This window comes from Rhincodon typus, chromosome 1, assembly GCF_021869965.1.
Source record: "Rhincodon typus isolate 14 chromosome 1, sRhiTyp1.1, whole genome shotgun sequence".
NCBI classification, from domain to species: Eukaryota; Metazoa; Chordata; class Chondrichthyes; order Orectolobiformes; family Rhincodontidae; genus Rhincodon; species Rhincodon typus.
Window position 1 is genome coordinate 178,157,936 of NC_063332.1, and position 23,783 is coordinate 178,181,718.

At 42.2% G+C, this 23,783-nt stretch overlaps 1 protein-coding gene across 2 annotated transcripts in view; it reads left to right on the forward strand.

Moving 5' to 3' along the window:
• srp72 (signal recognition particle 72) overlaps positions 1-23,783 on the forward strand; it is an 88,136-nt gene that overhangs the window by 28,679 nt on the left and 35,674 nt on the right. Inside the window, exons 5-12 of one of the 2 annotated variants that reach the window (XM_048595863.1) lie at positions 4,560-4,671; positions 7,814-7,845; positions 10,447-10,571; positions 10,684-10,741; positions 13,129-13,260; positions 17,051-17,179; positions 21,111-21,183; positions 22,144-22,208. In XM_048595863.1, the coding sequence (XP_048451820.1) occupies positions 4,560-4,671; positions 7,814-7,845; positions 10,447-10,571; positions 10,684-10,741; positions 13,129-13,260; positions 17,051-17,179; positions 21,111-21,183; positions 22,144-22,208 (726 nt within the window). The remainder of the gene's footprint in view (positions 1-4,559; positions 4,672-7,813; positions 7,846-10,446; positions 10,572-10,683; positions 10,742-13,128; positions 13,261-17,050; positions 17,180-21,110; positions 21,184-22,143; positions 22,209-23,783) is intronic. The other variant, XM_048595872.1, reaches the window with a different exon arrangement.

Genomic DNA, 23,783 nt, shown 5'->3' on the forward strand with positions numbered 1-23,783 from the left:
AGAATATTTTCTGAAGAAGGGTCTAGGCCCGAAACGTCAGCTTTCCTGCTCCACTGATGCTGCTTGGCCTGCTGTGTTCATCCAACTCTACACCTTGTTAACTCTTGAAAGGTGTTAGTATCTGGTGCCTCAGGAAACGCTAGGCTCCTAATAACTGAAAAAGCTGCGGGTCCACAAACTGTCAGGAGAATTAGTCGTTGCTTTTCATCTTTTCCACAGTCATTTGCCTGGAAAAAAATAGTGCATTCTTTTTACTTACTGGGCCCAGACTTTGAAGGCAGGATTGAGCCAATCAAGCTTCCCAAATAACAGGATGATGCCAGAAATGTTTACCCCAACTCAAAGCCAACCGTTGTGAGCAAATTTCATCAGGAGCTTACTTTTTTCTCTTGTCACCACTGAAACTCCATAAGAGGCCTGTATCCCATCAGCAAGTCACCTTTTCTGTACATGTGCATAGTACTTGACACTGATCTGGTTTCCTCAGAACCAGTTCTCAGAGTGAGCAAAACCTCTGATGCTCCAGTTTTTATCTGTCAGCCAGGGCTTCCTGATTTGACCAGGTTAACAGCACCACTCAGGGAACTCATATTTTGTGGTCCACCTGGCTGACCTTGTTACAATCATGACAGAGGTGAACTGGCTTCTTGAACTGCTGTAGTAGTGCTGTTAGGGAGGGGTTTCCAAGATTTTGACCAGTGACAGTGAAGGAATGGTGATATATTTCCAAGTCAGAATGGTGAGTGGCTTGGAGAGAAACTTGGATTGTGTTCCCATATTTCTGCTGCCCTTGTCCTTCTAAATGTAAGTGTTCACGGGTTTGAAAGGTTATGTCAAAGGAACCGTGAATGCAGTGCATGTTGTAGATAGTACACACTGTTGCTACAGAGCTTCACTGGTGAAAGGAGTGGATATTTGTGGATGTGGTGCCAATGAAGCGGGCTGTTTTGTACTGGAGTGTGTCAAGCTTTTTGAGTGTATTGGAGCTGCACCTATCAAGACAAGTGAGGAGTATTCCATCACACTCTTGACGTACGTCTTGTCAATGGTGGACAGGCTTTGGAGAGTCAGGAGGTGAGTTATTTGGTCTCGTGTTCCTACCTGCTGACCTGTCCATCATCTCTCCCATCTATCTGCCCCTCCCATCTCACTGACCAATCCCCACCACTCCCTACCTGCACTCACCTATCACCATCCCACCTACCTTCCCCAGCCCCACCCCTCCTGTCTATTTATTTGTGAGCTCCCTTCCCCCTCTCCATTTCTGAAGAAGGGTCCCGACCTGAAATGTCAACTTCCTTGCCTGGCCTGCTGTGTTCCTCCAGCTCCACACTGTGTTATCTCACTCAAGGAGGAGTCCCCACAAACATCTTCATCCTCATTAATGAGTGAGTCTAGCTCATAAGTGCAAAAGATAAAGCTGAAGCATTTGCAGTGATCTCAGCCAGAATTGCTGAGCGGACGATCCATTTCAGCTTCCATCGGAGGTCCCCAGCGTTACAGATGTCATTCTTCAGCCAATTTGATTTATGCAATTCTTCATTTCTGAAGAAGCGTCACTGAATCCAAAATGTTAACTCTTCTTTCTCTCCACAGATGCTGCAAGACCTGCTGAGTTTTTCCACCAATTTCTGTTTTGTTTTTAAGTTATGGAAGGTGTCCACAACCTGGCTATGAAGCGGTGCCTGCTTAGCAATGGCCTGCTCATTTATATTCAATTTGGGTTCTGCCAGGGCCACTCAGGTCCTGACCTCATTCCAGCTTTAGTTCAAACATGGATAAAAAAGCTGAATTCCAGAGGTAGGGTGAAAATGACTGCTCTTGACATCAAGTCTTAAATGGGACTAGTTTACTTTGGGAGACCTGGTTGGCATGGACAGGTTGGACCGAAGGGTCTGTTTCCATGCTGCATGACTCTATGACTCTACGATTAAGAATGGCATCAAAAGGCTCAAGTGGAACTTGAGTTACTGGTAATCAGGGGAAATCTCTTCTCTGTATAGAGTCTACCTGGCATAAAGGAAGGTGGTTATGGTTATTGGAGGGCAGTCATCTCAGCTCCAGAACAGCACTGCAGGAGTTCCTCAAGGTAGTGTTCTGGACCCAACCATTTTCAGCTGCTTTATCAAGGACATCAGTCTTCAGGTCAGAGTGGGATGTTCAAATGTTCAGTAATGATTGGTGTTGATTATTTTGCATTCATGACTCCTCAGATACTGAAGCAGTTTCCATCCAAATGCAGCAATACCTGGACTAAATTCTTGGGTTGACAATTGGCAAGTAACATTCGCGCCACACAAATGGTGCAGTGACTATTTCCAATAAAATGGAAACGAGCTTTCGCCTCTTGGCATTAAATGGCACAGGCATCACAGAATCGCCCACTATTAATATTCTAGGATTACAAGAGCTCCTCGGAGGCTTGGAATCCTACAGTGAGTAATACACCACCTGACACCCCAAAGCCTGATGCAGTCCTCAAGGCACAAGTCAGCAGTGTGATAGAATACGCTGCTCTTGGCTGGATGCTTGCAGCTCCAACAACACTCAGGAAGTTTGACACTTCAGAACAAAACAGCCCACTTCATTGACACCCTCTACTATCTACAAAATGCACTTTAATAACTCACCACGATTCCTTAAAGAGCACCTTTGAAAGGCATGACCACTGCCATCTAGAAAGACAAGGTTAATGAGTACAAGGTTAATGAGTTTCCCTCCAGGTCACTTGCTGTCCTGACTTGGAAATATATGCCTGACGCATTGGCGTCGTTGGGTCCAAAATTCTGGAACTCCCTCCTGAATGGTGATGGGGTGTGTCTACACCAAATAGATTGCAATGGCTCAAGAAGTCACCTTATTATCACCACCTCAAGAGCAATTAGGAATGGGAATAAATGCTGGCTTAGTCAGCATTCAATTTTTGGACGATTTCACTCCTGATGGGACCTTCCTGGAATCTAAGGAATTTTAGAAAATCAAAACTGATTTATCAATGTCTCTGCAGCCACTTCTTTTAAGACTTTAGGATGGAGCCCATCAGAATTCAAGAAATTGTCAGCTATTTGTTCTAATATGTTTCTTGGCTCCTTTTCCTTGCTAGTAGTAATTAAGTTCAAAGTTAGATCACACAGAATAGAGGGAGAACTAGCTATTTGGATACAGAACTGGCTTGAAGTTAAAAGACAAGGGGTGGTGGTGGAGGGTTGCTTCTCAGACTGGAGGCCTGTGACCAGAATTGTGCCACAAGGACCGGTGCTGGGTCCACTGCTTTTAGTCATTCATATAAATGATTTGGCTGTGAACATAGGAGGTACGGTTAGTAAGTTTGCTGATGACACCAAAATTGCAGGTGTAGTGGACAGCAAAGAAGGTTACTTTGCAATGCAACGGGATCTTGATCAGATGGGCCAATGGGCCGAGGAGTGGCAGATGGCATTTACTTTAGATAAATGTGAGGTGCTGCGTTTTGGAAAGGCAAATGAAGGCAAGGCATCTTCACTTAATGGTAAGGTCCTGGGGAATGTTGCTGAACAAAGAGACCTTGGAGTGCAGGTTCATATTTCCTTGAAAGTGGAGTTGCAGCTGGACAGGATAGTGAAGAAGGCGTTTGGTATGCTTGCCTTTATTGGTCAGTGCTTTGAGTATAGGAGTTGGGAGGTCATGTTGCGGCTGTACAGGACATTGATTAGGCCACTATTGGAATACTGCATGCAGTTCGAGTCTCCCTGCTATAGGAAGAATGTGTAAAATTTGGAAAAGATTTCAGAAAAGATTTACAAGGATGTTGCCACGGTTGGAGGGTTTGAGCTATAGGGAGAGGCTGGGGCTATTTTCCTTGGAGCGTTGGAGGCTGAGGAGTGACCTTAGAGATGTATAAAATCATGAGGAGCATGGATAGGGTAAATAGACGAGGCCTTTTCCCTGGGGTGGGGCAGTCCAAAACTAGAGGGCATAGGTTTAGGTGAGAGGGGAAAGATTTAAAAGGCTCTTAAGGGGCAACTTTTTCACGCAGAGGGTGGTGCGTGTATGGAATGATCTGCCAGAGGAAGTGGTGGGGGCTGGTACAGTTACAACATTTAAAAAGTGTCTGGATGGGTATATGAATAAGAAAGGTTTAGAAGAATATGGACCAAATGCTGACAAATGGGACTAGATTTATATAGGATATCTGGTTGGCATGGACGAGTAAGACCGAAGGGCCTGTTTCTGTGCAGTGTATCTCTGTGACTCAATTTTCCTCTCTCCCTTTCTCCTCTCATTTTACAAGAAACCAGAGCAAACCACAAATTGGATTCACTGAATAAACTTAGAATTGCTCAGTGATTCACTGAGCATCAGGAATGTAAGACAGATAAAGACTGATGTTTTGTGGAAGCGTGCCACTAAAGTCTCAATCTTGGTTCCAGAAATATTAAATTTCTGTTAATTCTTAGCTATTGTGTATGGAATTTGATGATATGTCAATTTTTTTAAAGTGATCTCAAAGTTTCTCTGTAGTAACTGAATGTAACTTATGCTGCATTTTTTGATAACAACATGTTTGTTCCATTAAACAGGATGATTTGGGTTTACCAGAAACTGCATACGAATTGTGTTACAATGCTGCCTGCACCTTAATTGGTGAGGGCAAGCTGCCTCAGGCCATGATTAAGCTTCAGAAAGCTGAAGGTAAGAACATTTCGCATGAAGGCAGTTTCTTTATTGTCTTCATGGGATGTGGGGCTCACTGGAAGTCCAGAATTTGTTACTTGTCCCTCATTGCCCATAGTTTAAATGTCTTAATGGGTCATTTCAGAGGGCAGTGAAGAGTTAACCACATTGCTGTAGTTCTGGAGTCCAATGAAGACGAGACCAAGTAAGAATGGCAGATGTCACTCCTTAACTGATATTAGTAAATCAGAATGGCTTTTATGGCAATCAACAGTTGTCATGGTAACCATTGCTGAGGTGAGTTTTACATTTCAGATTTATTAACTGAATTTGAATATGGGGACCCAATGCTTCGTCATATTCTGGCTAGACTATTAAATCAGAAACTCAGCTAATGTTTTGTGACCCAGGTTGAAATCCTGCCATGGCAGCTGGTGGAATTTGAATTCAACAAAAAATATCTGGGATTAAGACTCTACTGATGACATGAAACCATTGTCGCTTGTTGGAAATATCCATCAGGCTCACTAATATCCTTCAAGGAAGGAAATCCACCATCCTCACTTGGTCTGGCCTCCATGTGACTTCAGACCCCCAGCAATGTGTTTGACTCTCAACTGCCCTTTGAAGTACCCTCGCAAACCGCTCCGTTGTGTCAATTGCTATGAAGTCACAACAAAGAAATGAAACCGAACAGACCACCCGGCATCAATCTAGGCACCAGAAAAGACAAAAGTAGAAACAACTCTGTTGACGCTGCAAAGCCCTCTTTGCTAATATTTCAGCTAGTGCTAAAATTGGCAGAGCTGTCTCACAGACAAGTCGAGCAACTACCTGACAAAGTCATAATCGTGGAATTATACCTTACAGACAATGTCCCAGACACCACCATCACCATATCAGGATATGTCCTGTCCCCCTGGTAGGACAAATCTGGCAGAGGCGGTGGCACAATAGTATGCATTTAGGAGGGAATTGGCCTAGAAATCCTCAACATTGACTGCAGACCGTAGGCTAGGCCCGAAACGTCAGCCTTCCTGCTCCTGTCTTGCTGCTTGGCCTGCTGTGTTCATCCAACTCTACACCTTGTTATCTCAGGTTCTCCAGCATCGTCAAGGAAATCTCCTGCTGGTTTATACATACTGCCTCCCTTGGCTGATGAATCAGTACTCAGCCATGTTGAACAAGACTTGGACGAAGTTCTAACAGTGGCAAGGATGGGTTACGGTGGAGGATTTCAGTGTCCACCACCAAGAATAGCTCGGCTGCAGCACCACTGGTTGAATTGGTGGGATCCTAAAGGACATTGCTGCTAGACAGAGTCTGTGGCAGGTGGAGAGGGAACAGACGAGAGAAAAATTTATTTGACCTCATCCTTACCAATCTGCTGATGCAGATGCATCTGTCCATGCAAGTATCAGTAAGAGTGACCACTGAGCAGCCCTTTGGAGACAAAGTCCCACCTTCACATTGAGAATACCCTCCATTATGTTGTGTGGCACTATCACCGTGCTAAATGGCACAGACTTCAAACAGATCTATTAACTCTAGACTGGGCATCCATGATGTGTGTGGGCCGTTAACAGCAGCAGAATTATACTCTAGCACAATCTGTAACATCATGGCCCAGCATATACCCCCACTCAACCATTACCATCAAGGCAGTGGATCAACCCTGGTTCAATGGAGAGTGCAGGAGGACATGCCAGGAACAGCATCAGGCATTCCTATGAATAGGGTGTCAACCTGATGAAGCTACTAAACAGGATTATTTGCATGCCAAAAGGCATAAACAGCAAGTGGTAGGCAGAGCTAAGTGATTCACGACTAACAGATCAGATCTAACCTCTGTAGTCCTGCTACATACATCCAGTCGTGAATGTGGTGGATAATTAAACAACTCACTTGAGGAGGAAGCTCCACAAATATCCCTATCGTCAACGATGACATAGCCTAACATATCAGTGCAAAAGATAAGGCTGAAGCATTTGTAGCAATCTTCATACAGAAGTGCCGAGTGGGTGATGCATCTTGGCTTCCACCAGTGATCCCCAGATTGCACCTAAACTGGAGGGGCACCAATGTCCTTTCAAGGAGCTATGCTAAGGGTTTAAACTAGTGTGGCAGAGGGGTGGGAAACTGAACATACGGTCAGCATGTGAGTGATTGAAGAGAACGTCAACGTTGTCAAATAAGTCTAATAGGAAGAGCAGGCAGAGCCAGGTTAATGAACATGGCGGGACTGGTGGTCTAGGTATTTATTTTAAAGCAAGGAGTATAACCGGTAAGACAGATGAGCATAGAGTCTGGATCAGTATATGGGACTGGATCAGTATATGTAGCCATTACAGAAATTTGGTTTAGAAAAGGGCAAGTCTGGCAGCTCCAGTTTCCAGGGTTTAGATGTTTCAGTCAAAATAGAGAGGAATGCAAAAGGAGTAGGGGACTTACATTACTGATTTAGGAGAATGTTACAGCTGTACTAAAAGAGGCAATCTTGGAGGACTCATTTGATAGAATGGAACTTAATTATAAGAAAGATGAATCACTATGATGGGGTTATACTATTGACCTTAGAAGTGCTACTCTCTGCAGGATGCAGTGCAAAAATTCAACAAAGATCCTTCGACATAACTTCCAAACTCATGATTACTTCTATCTAGGAGAACAGGAACAACAGGTACATGGGAGCATTACCACCTGCAAGTTCCTCACCTAGACGCTCATCATCCTGACTTGGAAATATATCTGTATTCTTTCACTGTTGCTGGGTAAAAATCCTGGAATTCCCACCCTAAGGGCATTGTGGGTCAACCTACAGCACATGGACTACAGCGGTTCAAGAAACCAGCTCACCAGTACCTTCAGAAAGGCAACTAGGGATGAGCAATAAATGCTGACCAGCTAGTGAAGCCCACATCCTTTGGGTTAATTAAAAAAAAATTCCACCAGTTGCTGTGGTGGGATTTGAACTCAAGTTCCCAGATCATTAGACTAGATTATTAGTCCAATGGCATTAACACTGTCACTAATTTCCTACAAATTGATTTATGATTATGTATGTTTTATTGTTATAATAAAAGCCCAACAAAGTACCGAGCACAAGTAGGAGTCAATAAAAATTTGAGTCTTGTATTCATTGTATACTTTTTTCTTTCAGAACTCTGTCGGCAATCATATTCAGAGGATACTGTGAGTATTTCAAAATAATGATTTTTGAATGACTAAAATATGCAGATTGATTTAGGATCTCTCCATAATTGTGGCATGGAATACAACTTAGGTCTCAAATTCTTCCAGCTCAGAAATAAACAAGATGATTTACAATATTTTTCCAACAAGAATGCAGTGTTGGACCGGTGTCTCGATTTTATGAAGGTCCCTTAAGAATGAAATAATTTTCTATACAAGGTATTGCTAATGCAGTGGTATTGACAGGAAGGTCCAAGGTTTAATGCTTTTTTCTCCAGAATTAGTGTATTTTGATAAGGTGCAGTAATTGTTCTTAGCACTCTTGGATTAGGCTGTCTGTGAAGGATACCTGTTTTATATCTTGCTGTGGTGGTCCCAGCAAATGATGATGCACAGTGAGGTGCTTTCAGTGTCCATGAGACCACATACCAACAGAAAGGATCACCTTTAAGAAAGGATTATCAAAAAATTACGATGAAAAGTATGTTTGCTAGAAGACTTTAAACACTATGCTTCAATAGTTTTTTGTGCAGACTTTTAGTTTAGATGCCAGGCAAATATTTTTAGATTGTAAATTATGATTACTAGAAGCAGCTTTGATTTTGACATTTTTCAGCGCTTTAAAATGTTTTTAATTTATAATTGACAACTCTGTTATTGTATAGTTGCCTACAGTAGTGTGAATATTTTTCCAAATGCTCCAGTATTTGCATTTCATTTATTTTTTTCAGTGCTTTTTTACTTTGACTTTTGTACACAACTACTTCCGTACATAACAAAGTGTGAAGCTGGAGGAACACAGCAGGCCAGGCAGCATCAGAGGAACAGGAAAGCTGACGTTTCGGGCTGGGACCAGGCTGCCTGGCCTGCTGTGTTCCTCCAGCTCCACACTTTGTTATCTCTGACTACAGCATCTGCAGTTCTTGCTGTCTCAATGCTTCCACATATTGTTTTCACAGCAGCAGCTCCTACTTCGCAGCTCCACATAACTGCATGCAATCCCTCGGAATTCTTTAATTATGGAAGGATACTCTGCTTCCATTTAGTGTCATTTTGGGGTAGATTGGAAACTCCCCCTTCAACTCACCCTTTATTACTTGGTTATGTGATGCTTATCACTTATTGCTTTCTTTTCTAATTCTAAAATATGATGCCAGAGAGATTACTTTGGAACAAGGACCATGTTAATCTCAGCCTGTAGTTGCACCTGTTGCGTTGGAAGTTGTGCGAGTGTTGGTACCAATGACGGTGTGAATAACATTTGATAGTCTATCTGAAGTTTTAGTGGGTGTTACATACAGGATTGGTTTACTAGTTGAAACTTTGAAAACTGTTGTGCAACAATTTTGCATATCCTGATTCATTTGTTGTGTGATGAAATTCTCTTCTTGTACTAATGCTTGCACTGTGCAAGCTAGAAATCTGAATATTGCAACATTCAGGGAACAGAAAGTTCCAATAGATTGCTGCATTAAAATATTGGTTTTATTGGTTACATTCAATACTGCTTAGTAATAAGGGTGGGGCTTGTTACAAGGTTTTCAACAAGTCACTCAACAATTCAAGGATTACTGAACAGTCAGTTTTGGGCAGTTGGATGGAAGCAGTCAAAATATAATGTTGATACTATTGGGCTGTTAGTCAGGCAGGCGCTGAGGCGCAGGAAGAAGAGGCTCCATCCCAAAAAGGTGCTGCTCCAAGCTGTTAGGACTCAGGAGACATACGGGCAGTTGAGAAGCACAGTTGGACTTTGGGGTTAAAGTTTAGGAAAAGCCCTGCCAGTTGTGGGGGCTGTTAGAAAGGCCACGTCGTTAAGAGCTCAGTTTGGGTGAGAGCAAGAGTGAAGAGAGTCAACAAGCAGCAATGGCATTGTTTAGCTGAGCAAAATTAGAGATTAGAGAAAGGCTTAGTAAGGTTAGCTGTCTGCAGATAAACTGATGTGCCTTTGATTAGGTACTGAAGTGCAGTTGCCAGAATCCAGGGAAGTGCAGTCCTGTTTGGAGAGTGAACTATCAGAATGTGAGCTGTCAATGATGTAGTATATGATGAAGTGGCTTTTAAGCAAATTCTGGAGCTAGGTCATCGAAAGCGAAGAAATGGAAATCCTTTGAAAAGTTTGACAAGATTTGAAGACCCTCAGTGTCATTAATGTCTGGATGACTACTGAGAAATCTGTGGTGAGGATCTGTCTTGACCATGGTTGCCATTTGATGTGCTCTGTGGAGTGTTCAACCCCAGTGTGTCTGTGACCCATTATTTATCCTAGGTTAGTTCTAATTGGATGTTAGAATACACGTTGTGTGTGTTTGTATTACTGTTCTAACTTTGTATTGTAACAGTATCGTCGGTTGTTCAAATATTGTTGCTTTGTTCTCTTCCTAAATGCCTGGCAACTCTCATTTGTCTGTTTTTTAAAAAAGGATAACTGATTCCAGGCTGAATTGTGATACAAAATCTGGCTCTTAACAGTTGTGTGATACTTGCTTGGAATGTACTTTCTGTAAAAAGTTTCCAAATGTTGATTTTAATTTCAAAAGATAAATATATTTTCCTCCTGAACACAAATGATTCTAACATACTCATAATCAATATCATTTATAGGATATAAGCGATGAGGAGATTGATGCCGAACTGGCAATAATTCATGCTCAATTGGCTTATGTTATGCAACTCCAGGGGCGGAGTGATGATGCTTTGCAACTTTACAATCAAGTGATCAAGTTGAAGTAAGCAGTACAAAGTTGGAGATCATAAATTTAGAATGTTTCAATGTTTATTCACTGTATGTATGAATATAATGTATATTCAATGTCTAAGTTTTTTGTTCCTGTTTTGAAGGCCCTCAGATGTTGGACTGCTTGCTGTAACTGCCAATAACATCATCACCCTGAACAAGGTACTTTATCCATGAGTCTATGTTCATGCCCAATTTACTGTAAGGAATGAGGATTGATGTTTAATTATCAACATAGTGCCGAAACTTAATCAAATGCTTTTTTTTAAAAAACAACTTACTCTCCCATGAGTCCAGCAGGCTTATCTCTTTCCAGAATTTCAATGATTTGACTATTGTACAGTTTGCAGTGGCAGGATCGGATACCCAGCCGGTATTATCAAAGAGAAAATCGTGCTTGACAAATTATTGGAATTCTTCAAGGATTTAACTAGTTGTGTTGATGTGGAGCCAGTTGATGTAGATTATTCAGACGTTCAGAATGCTTTTGACAAAGTCCCACATAAGAGAATAATGTGAAAAATGAAAGTTCGTGGGGTTGGGGAAGTGTTTTGAGGTGGATCGAAAACCGGTTGGCAGATAGAAAGCAAAATGTGGAATAAAAGGATCTTTTTCCGAATGGCAGGCAGTGACTAATGGGGTACCACAGGGATCAGTACTAGGACCCCAGCCTTTCACATTATGTATTAATGATTTGGACAAGAGAACTAACTGTAATATCTGTAAATTTGCAGATGACACAAAGCTGAGTGGGCGGGTGAGCTTGTGAGGAGGATGCAGGGATGTAATTTGGACAAGCTGAGACAGTGTGCAAATGCATATCAGGTGAAGTATAATGTGGATAAATTTGAGGTTATCCATTTGGGAACAAAAATAGGAAGGCAGATTATTTTCTGACTGGTATAAATTGAGAATGGAGAACACTCATACCGGTCACTGAAGCTAAGCATGCAGGTGCAGCAAATAGTAGAGAGGGCAAATGGTCTGTTGGCCTTCATAGCAATATGATTTGTGTACAGGAGCAGGGATGTCTTGCTGCAATTATATGGGGATTTGGTGATACCACACAAGAATCATAGAATCCCTACAGTGTGGAAACAGGCCCTTCGGCCCAACAATTCCACACCGACTCTCAGAGCATCCCACCCAGACCCATCATCCTATAACCCACCTAATCTACACATCCCTGAACAGTATAGGCAATCTAGCATGGCCAATCCACCTAACCTGCACATTTTGGACTGTGAGGGGAAACCGGAGCACCCAGAGGAAACCCACGCAGGCACGTGGAGAATGTGCAAACTCCACGCAGTCAGTCACCCGAGGGTAGAATTGAACCCCTGGTACTGTTAGGCAGCAGTGCTAACCACTGAGCCACCATGCCGCCACCGTTTTTTTAAATATTTAGGACAACTGTCATATCATAGAATCCCTACAGTGTGGAACCAGGCCCTTCGGCCCAACAAGTCGACACTGATCCACGGAGCATCCCAGCCAGACCCATCCCCCAATAACCCACCTAATCTACACATCCCTGAGCAATATGGGCAATTAAGCATGGCCAATCCACCTCGCCTGCACATCTTTGGATTGTGGGAGGAAACCGGAGCACCTGGAGGAAACCCACGCAGACACGGGGAGAATGTGCAAACTCCACACAGACAGTCATCCGAGGGTGGAATCGAACCCGGGTCCCTGGTGCTGTGAGGCTGCAGTGCTAACCACTGAGCCACCGTGCCTCCCCCAGAATATTCTGTGCAGGTCTCTTTATCTGAGGAGGGATATTCTTGCAGTGTAGAGGAGTGCAGCAAAGGTTTACCAGTCTGAATCCTGGGATGGCAGGACTGATGTATGAGGAGAAGTTGAATTGGTTAGGATTATTTTTGCTTGAGTTCAGAAGAATGAGGAGGGATCATAGAAACCTATAAAATTCCAACAGAAATGGACAGGGTAGATTTAGGAAGGATGTTTCCAATGGTGGGGAAAGTGCAGAACCGGAGAGATCACACTCTAAGGACAAGGGGCGAATTGTTTAGGACTGAGATGAGGAGCAACTTCTTCAGCCAGAGAGTGGCAACCTTGTGGAACTTGCGACCACAGAAAGTAGTTAAGGTCAAAACATTGTACAATTTCAATAAAGAATTGGATATAACACATGGACTAAAGGCACCAAAGGATTGGGGACGAAAGCAGGAACAGGCTATTGAGATGGATGTTCAGCCAAGATCATAATGAATAGCGGAGCAGGTGTGAAGAGATGAACGACCTACTTGCCTTTTTTTTTCTATGCTGCAGTTCAACTTATGGATAGCATACAGAGTGGAGTATAAAGAAAATAAAAGTTGTGTTTCATAGTGAATAAAAACTAAACATAATATGAGTTGATGCTCGTATTCTCAAGATTGCAAGGGCGTTGTGATATACATTTCTATTATTTTTCTATCCTTCAGTTGCCTCACATCAAAAGTGAAACTAATAGTTTGTCCTGTTTGTACTTCCATGCCAGTGAGCTGAATCTTCTAATCCAAAAGGGAACTATTTTTTTGTAGGACCAAAATGTGTTTGATTCAAAGAAGAAAGTAAAATTGACCAATACAGAGGGCGTGGAACATAAGCTCACCCAGAAACAACTACAAACTGTTGAATTCAACAAGGCTTTGTTGGCTATGCATACAAATCAGGTAATGTGAAAATTTACTGTTTCCTAAATAAGCACTCCATCACCACAACTACCTGCTAACTTGATAAGTTTTTTTTCCTCACATATTTGACCACTTTTCTAATGATAAATTTGTGCAGGCTGAATGTTTGCCAACCTGTTGACACAACTGTGATTGTATCATAATGTCGATAGCAAATGTAGATAGATACACTTTTTGTGATTCATGCAGAGGACTCTGTTTTGTAGCTTTCTGCAGTCTTTTCCCAGGTAAGCAATATTCATTCCTCCATCTTACATTTCCCCACATTATATTCCAGTAGCCAGATTTTTGCCCGTTTGCTTAACCTGTCTGTATCCCTCTGCAGACTTTTTTTGTGTCATCCTCAAACCTGGCTTTAGTACATTGCACTTTCCTCATTCGAGTCCGTAATATACATAGATTTTGGCTAACCCAAAAATTTTAAATTAATATCTATATGTGAATTCCGGTATCAGGTGTGGTCCACCAGTGTGCATTCTGCTATTGGGAGTGAGATCTATACTCTATTTCTGGACGTGTTCTTAAGCAAGAGAACTGTGGGAGATCACTTCTGCATTTCGGGGGAACTTGTTATTCACTAATTAGCGTCAAAATGAAACCCAAGATTTTAATTAACCCTTTTTGTAGTATGCTGACAGCAATTAGCTAATAATTGTTAAAGCCAACGATACAGAGTCATATAGCATGGTATTATGACAGGAAAACTAAACACAAGCCCTGATCTATTATAAGGTATAAAATAGTGTGGAGCTGGGGAAACACAGCAGGCCAGGCAGCATCAGAGGAGCAGGAAAGTTGACGTTTCGGGTTGGGACCCTTTTTGCTGAAGAAGGATCCCAATTGGAAACGTCAACTTTCCTGCTCCTCTGATGCTGCCTGGTCTGCTGCGTTCCTCTAGCCCCACACTGTGTTATCTCTAACTCTAGCATCAGCAGATCTTATTATTCCTGATCTGTTATGACAGGACTAGGGGTTCTCCACTAATAATTACCCCTGAAACACCCAGAGAAGCTCGTCTTTCCCCTCGTAATCTGTTAAAAGAAAGAAAGTCCCTGATCTTCTCTTTACAAGTAACAAGAAACAATTTATTTATTTAACCCAACAATAAGCAAATTAACAAAATTATTAACAAACTGACAAATCCCCCTTAGACTACTAACTACTCCCTAACTGATCTAAATTTTATTGGAATGCTGTTTAAATAAAAATGAGTACCACTAATATAAACCCAATTAATAAGAAGCAATAAATTATAATTTAGTCTCTCCTAGTTCTCACAGACTGTTTTCTGGAATGTTCTGTCATTTCTGCCGTCTTCACAAGCACCTTTCTTTCGTTAATCCTGCTGTCAGGAATGTTTTATCTCTATAATTTCTTCAGTGAGGACTTTGAGCTAAAATACCATGGTACCTTTGATTAATTAGATGGGTTTTCTCTGAGATCTGAATGGTGTTAACTCTGGCAGGTGGCGGATGGGTCTCTCTTTCAGAAGACAGTTGTCTCTCCCTGATTTTCCAAATGCCCTCGTCTTATATACCCATAATGACAATCGAATTCCTATAATGTGATTGGTTTCAGGTTGTCAACACCATCAGATTTAAATTCAGTTGGCTTTCTATTTCTAGGTGCTTTGTTTAAATTAATTGGCCAAATTCAAACTCTTTGTCACAACATCAGAACAACATTCTCCAGCATCTGCAGTTCCTACTATCTCTGAATCAAAACAAGACTGTTTTGCCTGCACCTGTAAGACTTTGTTTTTATACACTTGTTTCACTTTTTGAGACTCTCTGTACTGGCAACTTTAGCTGCTGCTCACAGACATACAATTTTTAAAAAAATTCTAAGTACAGACAAAGCACAAATCTCATAAAGGAACCACACATTTTAGCTTCCTGCTTGCCGCCTCGGAATCACTCTACCCAACTTCGTAACAATGGGAACAGACCCTTTGGCCCAACTCACCCATGCCGACCACGTATTCAAACTAAACTAGTCCCACTTACCCGCCCACTTGGCCCATATCCTCCTCAACCTTTCCTATTCATGTACCCGTCCAAATGTCTTTTAAATGTTGTAACTGCACTTGCATCTACCATTTCCTCTGGCAGTTCATTCCTCATATGAACCACCCTTTGTGTGACAAAGCTGCCCCTTAGGTCCCTTTTTTAATCTTTCTTCTCTCACCTGAAAAATATGCCCCCTTTGAACTCCCTCACCCGAGGGAAAAGATCTTTGTTGTTCACTTTATCTATCACCTCATGATTTTATAAACCTCTGTGAAGTCACCTATCAACCTCCTATTCTCCAGTGGAAAAAATGTCCCAACCTGTCCAGCCTGTCCTTATATTTCAAACCCTCAAGTCCCAGCAACATCCTGGTAAATCTTTTCTGATCCCGCTCCAATTTAATAATATCCTTCCTATAGCAGAGCGACTAGAACTGTGCACAGTACTCCAGAAGTGGCCTCGTCAATGTCCTGTACAACCTCAACATGACGTCCCAACTCCTTTACTCAGTGGTCTGAGCATTGAAGGCAAGCATGCTACATGCCTTCTCAACCACTCTGTCAACCTGCGACGCTACTTTCAAAGCACTACATACCTGATCTGTAGGTCTTTGTTTGACAACACCACCCAGAGCTCTACAATGAACTGTATAGGTCCTTCCCTTGTTCATTTTTCCAAAATGCAATACCTCACATTGTCCAAATTAAACTCCATCTGCCACTCCTCAGCCCATTGGCCCAATTGATCAAGAATGCTTTGTAACCCTTTTCACTGTCAACTATACCACTGATTTTGGTATCATCCACAGATTTTACTACCTATGCCTTCTAAATTCTCATCCAAATCGTTTATATAAATGACAATCAACAGTGGACCCAGCACCAGTCCCTGTGAAACACCGCTGGTCATGGGCCTCCAGTTCAAAAAACAGCCCTCCACTACCACCCTCTGTCTTGTACTGTCAAGCCAATTTTGTATCCAACTGGCAAGCTCTCCCTGAATCCCATCTGATCTAACTTTACTTATCAGTTTGCCATACAGAACATTGTCAAAAGCTTTACTCAAGCCTATTTAGACAATGTCTACCACTCCGCCCTCATCAATCCTTTTAGTTATGTCCTCAAAAATCTCAATTAAGTTTGTGAGATATAATTTCCCATGTACAAAACCATGCTGACTATCCCTAATCAGTCCTTGCCTCTCCAAATGCATATGAATCCTACCTCTTAGAATCCCCCCCCCAATAACTTACCCACCACTGATGTTAGACTCACCAGTCTATAGTTCCCAGGCTTCTCTTTACAGTCTTACTTAAATAAAGGCACAACATTAGCTACCCTCCAAATAGCAAGCACTTGATCCGTAGCTGTAAATGATACAAATATCTCTGCCCTATCTTATTGTTCCTACTATTGCCAGCACGTGGAACAGGAAGAATCCAGAGATTAGTTCTTTTGAGGTTCTGCTTTTCAACCTCCTACCCAACTTCCTATATTCATTCTGCAAAGCCTTAACCCTTTCCTTAACTATGTAATTCTTCTCAATGTGTATAGCAACTTCAGGCTTCTCACTGTCCTTTTTGACAATATGCAGTTGCTAATTATCACTTTCGTGGAAGATGAGTCACTACGTTTGGCATTATTGGTTAAATAAAATGACCCAGGGAGAAAAGTCCTTTAGTGTTGCATTTGTGTTTTTCTGATAAGTGTCCATGTGGTTTTAAATCTTGGAAATAAAAATTGTACATTGTTTGTGTTCAGGCTGATCAGTGTCGCAAACTAACATTAGGTTTGCAGAAGCAGAATCCTGAGTCTCCATTACCAGTATTAATTCAGGCAGCACAACATTGCCGTGAGAAACAACATACCAAAGCTATTCAGCTCCTGGAGGTAAGTCATTTAGGAGACGTAGAACCATAGGCTATAATTAATATCGATTTAGTGTTGTATCTATCAAACCTGCAGTGACGTCACTTTCATAAATTAAGCTTCTTTGATCTAGCGTTTATTCTTGCATCCAATACATATATTACATACAGAATGTCACTGTAAGCAGGTTGTGTTTATTTATCTCTTTGCTGGTTGTGAATTATTGCTGATAGCTGTTAAAAATGCTGAATTGTTTCTAAAATGCTTTAGGCTGCTTATGAAAGAAGTAATGAGCTGTTATAAATTGGCTTTCTCATGGGATCTGAGCTTCAAAACAGCTGACGAATCAAACCATTAGAAATGTAAACGGTCTTGGCATGGTGGTTAATGGTTAGCACTGCTGCTTCACAGCACCAGGGACTCGAATGTCATTCCACCCTTGGGCAACTGTTTGTGTGGTGTTTACATATTCTCCCCATGTCTGATTGGGTTTCCTCCAGTTGTTCCTCTGTAGGAGGTCCTAGGCCCAATCATCTTCAGCTGCTTCATCAATGACCTTCCCTCCATCATAAGATCAGAAGTGGGTTGTTTGCAGATGATTACATAATGTTCAGTACCATTCGCGATTCCTCAGACACTGAAACAGTCCGTGTCCAAATGCAACAAGATCTGGACAATATCCTTGCTTGGGCTGACAAGTGGCAAGGAACATTTGCGCCACACAAATGCCAGGCTATGACTATCACTAATAAGAGACAATCTAACCACCAACCCTTGACATTCAATGGTGTTACCATTACCGAATCCCTCACTATCAACATTCTGGGGGCTATCATTGATCAGAAACTCAACTGGACTCACCGCGTAAACACAGTGGCTACAAGAGCAGGTCAGAGGCCAGGAATACTGCGGTGAGTAACTCATCTCCTGACTCCCGAAAGCCTGTTCACCATCTACGAGGCACAAGTCAGGTGTGTGATGGAATATTCCCCACTTGTCTGGATGAGTGCAGCCCCAACAACACTCAAGAAGTTTGATACCGTTCAGGACAAAGCAGCTCACTTGATTGGTACTGCATCCACAAGCATCCACTCCCTCCACCACCGATGCTCAGTAGCAGTACTGTGTACTATCCTCAGTCTAGCACCTTCCAAATCTATGAATACTTCCAACTAGAAGGACAAGGGCAGCAGGTAGATGGGAGCACCACCAGCTGCAAGTTCCCCTCCAAGCCACACTCCATCCTGCCTTTCAAATATATTGCCGTTTCTTCACGGTTATTGGGTCAAGTCCTGAAATTCCCTCCCTAATGGCATTGTGGATATAACCATAGCAGGTGGACTCCAGCGGTTCAAGAAGGCAGCTCACCACCACCTTCTCAAAGGCAACTGGGGATGGGCAATAAATGCTGACCAGCTGGTGACCCCCACATCCCACAAAATGAATAAGTAAAGTAAAAAGATGGATTCGCCATGGAAAATGCGGGTTTACAGGGATATGTTAGGAGGGTGAATCTGGGTGAGATGCTCTTAAGAGGGTTGAAGTGGACTTGATGGGCCGAATGGCCTGCTTCCGCGCTGTAGGGATTCTATGACAAAAACCAAATTCTAAAATATAGAGTACACCATGTGTTAATCAACATGATCATTATTATGGAGATTTCTCAAACTCAGGTAGAAGTCCCGTAACAAACCTTGTGTGGTGATTAATGCTCAGGTACTTCAAAATGCATGTGTTGCAATCTCAATATATGGGACTTTGACTTGGCAGAGAAATCCTAGGTTTTTAGTATTTTATGTTACACCAATGCACAGAGCTACTAAATAATCAGTTTCGTTGGAGCTGAAATCCATCCAGCTCAAAAACAGAAGTTGCTGGAAAAGCTCAACAAGGTCTGGCAGCATCTGTGAAGAAAAAAATCAGAGTTAACGTTTTAGGTCAGGTGACCCTTCCTCAGAACAAGTTCTGAGGAAGGGTCATCGGACCCAAAACGTTAACTCTGATTTTTTCACAGATGCTGCCAGACCTGCTGAGCTTTTCCAGCAACCTCTGTTTTTGTTCCTGATTTACAGCATCTGTGATTCTTTCGGTTTTTATTTTCCATCCAGTTCAAAACTCTCATTGTTAATCTGGATAGTTCATTGCCATGTTAATCTGTTCTATCTTCACACCAAGCCTTGGTGTCTATCTATTGTTAGTGCAGATATCTAAAGATAAGTGTTATAATGGTTGGCTCATTCAGAAAGTAAGGAGACATGGGATTCAGGGAAATTTGGCTGTCTGGATACAAAACTGGCTGTCCAAAAGAAGACAGAGGGTGGTAGAAGATGGAAAATATTCAGCCTGGAGCTCGGTGACCAGTGGTGTTCCGCAGAGATCTGTTCTGGGACCTCTACTGTTTGTGATCTTTATAAATGACTTGGATGATGAAGTGGAAGGGTGGGTTAGTAAGTTTGCTGACCACAAAAAGGTTGGAGGAGTTGTGGGTAGTGTGGAGGGCTGTTGTAGGTTGCAACGGGACATTGATAGGATGCAGAGCTGGGCAAAGAAGTGGCAGTTGGAATTCAACCCAGAAAAGTTTGAAGTGATCCATTTTGGAAGGTCGAATTTGAATGCAGAGTACAGGGTTAATGGCCGGATTCTTGGCAGTGTGGAGGAACAGAGGGATCTTGGGGTCAATGTCCATAGATCCCTCAAAGTTGCTACCCAAGTTGATAGGGTTGTAAAGAAGACGTATGGTGTGATGGTTTTCAATGGCAGGGGAATTGAGTTTGAGCCGTGAGGTTATGCTGCAGCTCTATAAAACTCTAGTTAGACCACACTTGGAATATTGTGTTCAGTTCTGGTCACCTCATTATAGGAAAGATGTGGAAGCTTTAGAGAGGGTGCAGAGGAGATTTACCAGGATGCTGCCTGGACTGGAGGGCAAGTCTTATGAGGAAAGGTTGAGGGAGCTCGGGCTTTTTTCATTGGATCGAAGAAGGATGAGAGGTGACTTGATAGAGGTGTACAAGATGATGAGAGGCATAGATAGAGTGGATAGTCAGAGACTTTTTCCCAGGGTGGAAATGACTATTACGAGGGGGCATAATTTTAAGTTGATTGGAGGAAGGTATAGGGGAGATGTCAGAGGTAGGTTCTACAGAAAGAGAATGATGGGCGTGTGGAATGCACTGCTGGCAGTGATAGTGGAGTCAGATATTTTAGAGACTTTTAAGCGACTCTTGGATAGGCACATGGAGGATAGTAAAATGTAGGGTATGCAGGGTAGATTGATCTTAGCAGGATAATAGGTCGGCACAACATAGGCCGAAGGGCCTGTACTGTGCTGTACTGTACTATGTTCTATAATGAGCTTCAAGAATAAATGAAAGCACTGCGCAAAACAAGATAAATGTGTCTAACCGAAAAATGGTTGTGTCCTTGATTTATCCATAACATTTCTTCAGGCACGTTTTTAGAAGTTCAGGACCAGAAATGACTGTTTCAGTGTGTTATTTTCACTTGTTCAAGGCTTGTTACTACTTCCCATCCCTATTTGGTCATGTGTTGATGAGCTGACGTCTTGCATCTCAGTCGTCCACGTTGTCGCATATTTTTGTTAGATAGTGTTCCAGATTTGAGCCAGTGACACTGATGGAACTTGTGCGTCATTGTCTAGTTTGGTTGTATCTTTGTCCCGTGTCTGTGTCTGGGTCAATACAGTGTGGTTGATTTTAGTGTGAGCTGTGTGTTGTGAACTGTACCTGTGCAGAAGGTGGGGACAGAGATCTGTGCTTGTATCCGAGCTGAGCACATGGATCTGTATACTGGTTGTAATCTTTAAATATGCAGTGCATTGTTTCTAAACCTAAAATTTCTCTATTAAGTAAGTTTGTTTAGTTGATGGGTTACTAATGAGTTGTTACATAAATTATTAATCAGTGATTTTAACTTTTATTTTAACTTTAAGGAAGTCTTGGAGCAGCATCCAGAAAGTGCAGTTGAAATTAAGATGACAATAGCACAATTATATTTGGTCCAAGGTTGGTATCCTTCCTTATAGATATTGGTGCTGTGGTATACTGATATTATAGAAGCTCATTTCTTGATTTTTGGCTAAGTACTTTTTGGTTAAGTATTTTTTGCGGTTTCTCCTGGAGTGCAAGTCTAATTTTCTTGGTTGTGGGAGCATTTTTGAATTGGAAATGTTTCTTAATGTTGAATTATTTCTTAAAGGTCTATAGGTGTGAGGCTGGAACAGTACAGCAGGTCAGACAGCGTCAGAGGAGCAGGACTGAAACCCTTTGTCATGATTGGGGAGGGGGAATGGAGCCCAGAAACAAATAGAAGGAGGGGGGTTGGGGCGGGGAAAGGGTAGGAGAGATGGTGATAAGAGGATGCAGGAATGGGGTTATTGTGATCGGCCTGTGGGAAGGGTAGAGTGGATAGGTGAGTAGGAAGGTGGACAGGTTAGGTCAGGTCAGGGAGGTGAGGAGGAGGGGAACGACTGAACAGGGGATAAGACTGGGGGTGGAGGGATTTTGAAGCTGGTGAAGTCACTGTTGAGGCCATTGGGCTGTAAGCTCCCATGGTGAAATATCAGGTGTTGTTCCTCCAGTTTATTTTTGGCTTCTGACAGTGGAGGATGCCAAGAATGGAAATGTTGTCAGCGGGGTGGCGGGGGAATTAAAATGGATGGCAACCAGAAGGTTGCGTTGGTTGATGTGTGCAGATGCTCCGTGAACCGGTTCTCGAGTCTGTGTTTGGAGCAACATCGGGAGCAACTGATGCAATAGATCAGGTTGGATGAAGTGCAGGTGAATCTCTGTTGTATCTGGAAGGATTGTTTGGGGCCTTGGACGGAGGTGAGAGGGGAGGTGTAGGGGCAGGTGTTGCACCTCTTTCCAGCCTCACACCTATAGACTCTGGCCTCCAGCATCTGCAGTTCTTTTTGTTTCCAACTATTTCTTAAGCATCTTTGTGCTTTTGCTTTTTCTCTAAAGGTCACATTATAAAGGCATGTAACATCTTAAGATCGATTGATGAAAAGTTAAATAAACCAGGGATGGTAAGTTATAAAATCAGTAACTTTTAAAAACAATTTTTCTATGGGAAGTGGGCTTTATTAGCAAGCCCAGCATTTGTTGCCAATCCCAAACTGCCTTTGAGATTAGTGGCTTGCTAGGCCAGTTCAGAAGGTAGTTAAGAATCAACCACATTGCTGCAGGTCTAAAGTTACCTGTAGTCCAGATCAGGTAAGGATAGCATATTTCCTTCCTTGAATGACATGAGTGAACTAGATGGGTTTTTAGAACAATTGATATTACTTTCCACCACTCCCATTGCTGAGGTTAGAAATTTAGCCATTGAATTTAAATTTTAACAGCTGCCATGGTGGGATTTGAACACATGTCCCCAGAGCATTAGCCTGGGCCTCTGGATTACTGTCCAAGTGACATTGCAGTGACTGAATGTCAAACTGATGTAACTATGAGATATGTTATGCTTTAAGATGTGTAACCAGTGTATTTGGTGATCCACCAGAACAGGGGCTACTGAATCACTTGTGCAACCTAATTCTATACGATTTTCTTTGCCTCATATTCCTTAATGTCTTTGGTTAGCAAAAATCAAGCAATCTTAGGTTTAAATTCCTTTGGTTGAGCATCAGTTGTCATTTATGGAAGTGTGTTCCAAACTTCTACCACTCTTTGTATTTCTTTATATTTCCTATTTTCTCTCCTACCTCTAATTTGTAGACACTGCCTCGCAATCCTCAACTGGTGGATGTACCTTATCTCTCTACTCTATTGGTTTCCCTTAATGTCTTGAAACCGTTGATCAAACCACCTTTTTAACTTGTAAATTTCAGGGAATACATCTCTGGTTTGTATAGTCTGTCTTTGTAAATTAACACTTGGAGTCCAGAAATCATTCTCAAAAATCTATACTGTAATACTCTCCCTCTAAGGCCAGTATATACTTCCCAAGATTTGGTGCTTAGAACTGTTCACAGTATTCCATGTGTAGTGTGACCAGAACTTTGTATAACTTACATTGCCAGTTGTTATGGAAACTGATCTGATTCATGAAGCTTTCTTTTAATCTGTCTGGGACTTGGGCATCGCTGCTGGCTAGCATTTGTTTCCCGTTCTTAGTTGCCCTTGAGAGGGTGGTAGTGAGCTGCCTCCTTGAACTACTGCAGTCCATGTCCTATAGTAGACTGACGGTATTGTGAGGGAATTCCTGGATTTTGACCCAGCGACTGTGAAGGAATGGTAATATAGTTCCAAGTTATGATGATGAAGGGCTTGGAAGGGAACTTGCTTGTTGTCTTTATCTAGTCTGGCCTACATGCCACTTGAAACCACTACCCTCTGACATCATCTTAAATGCCCGCTGATGTGGCCTAACAAGCCAAAAATGAAAGACTGACTGACATTGACCTAGGTACCAGAATCTAAAGTAGCACACCAAGCTCTGTTTAAGTCAATTAAGAGAGTTCTGTGAAACCGTAACACAAAAATATGTTGTACTGCTGAGGAAGAGAGAGAAGAAATAGTGCAACTTTTTTTTTCTGTGAGATCGTAAGAAATAGAAATAGGAATAGGAGTAAGCTGTTCAGCCCCTTGAGCCTACTCTA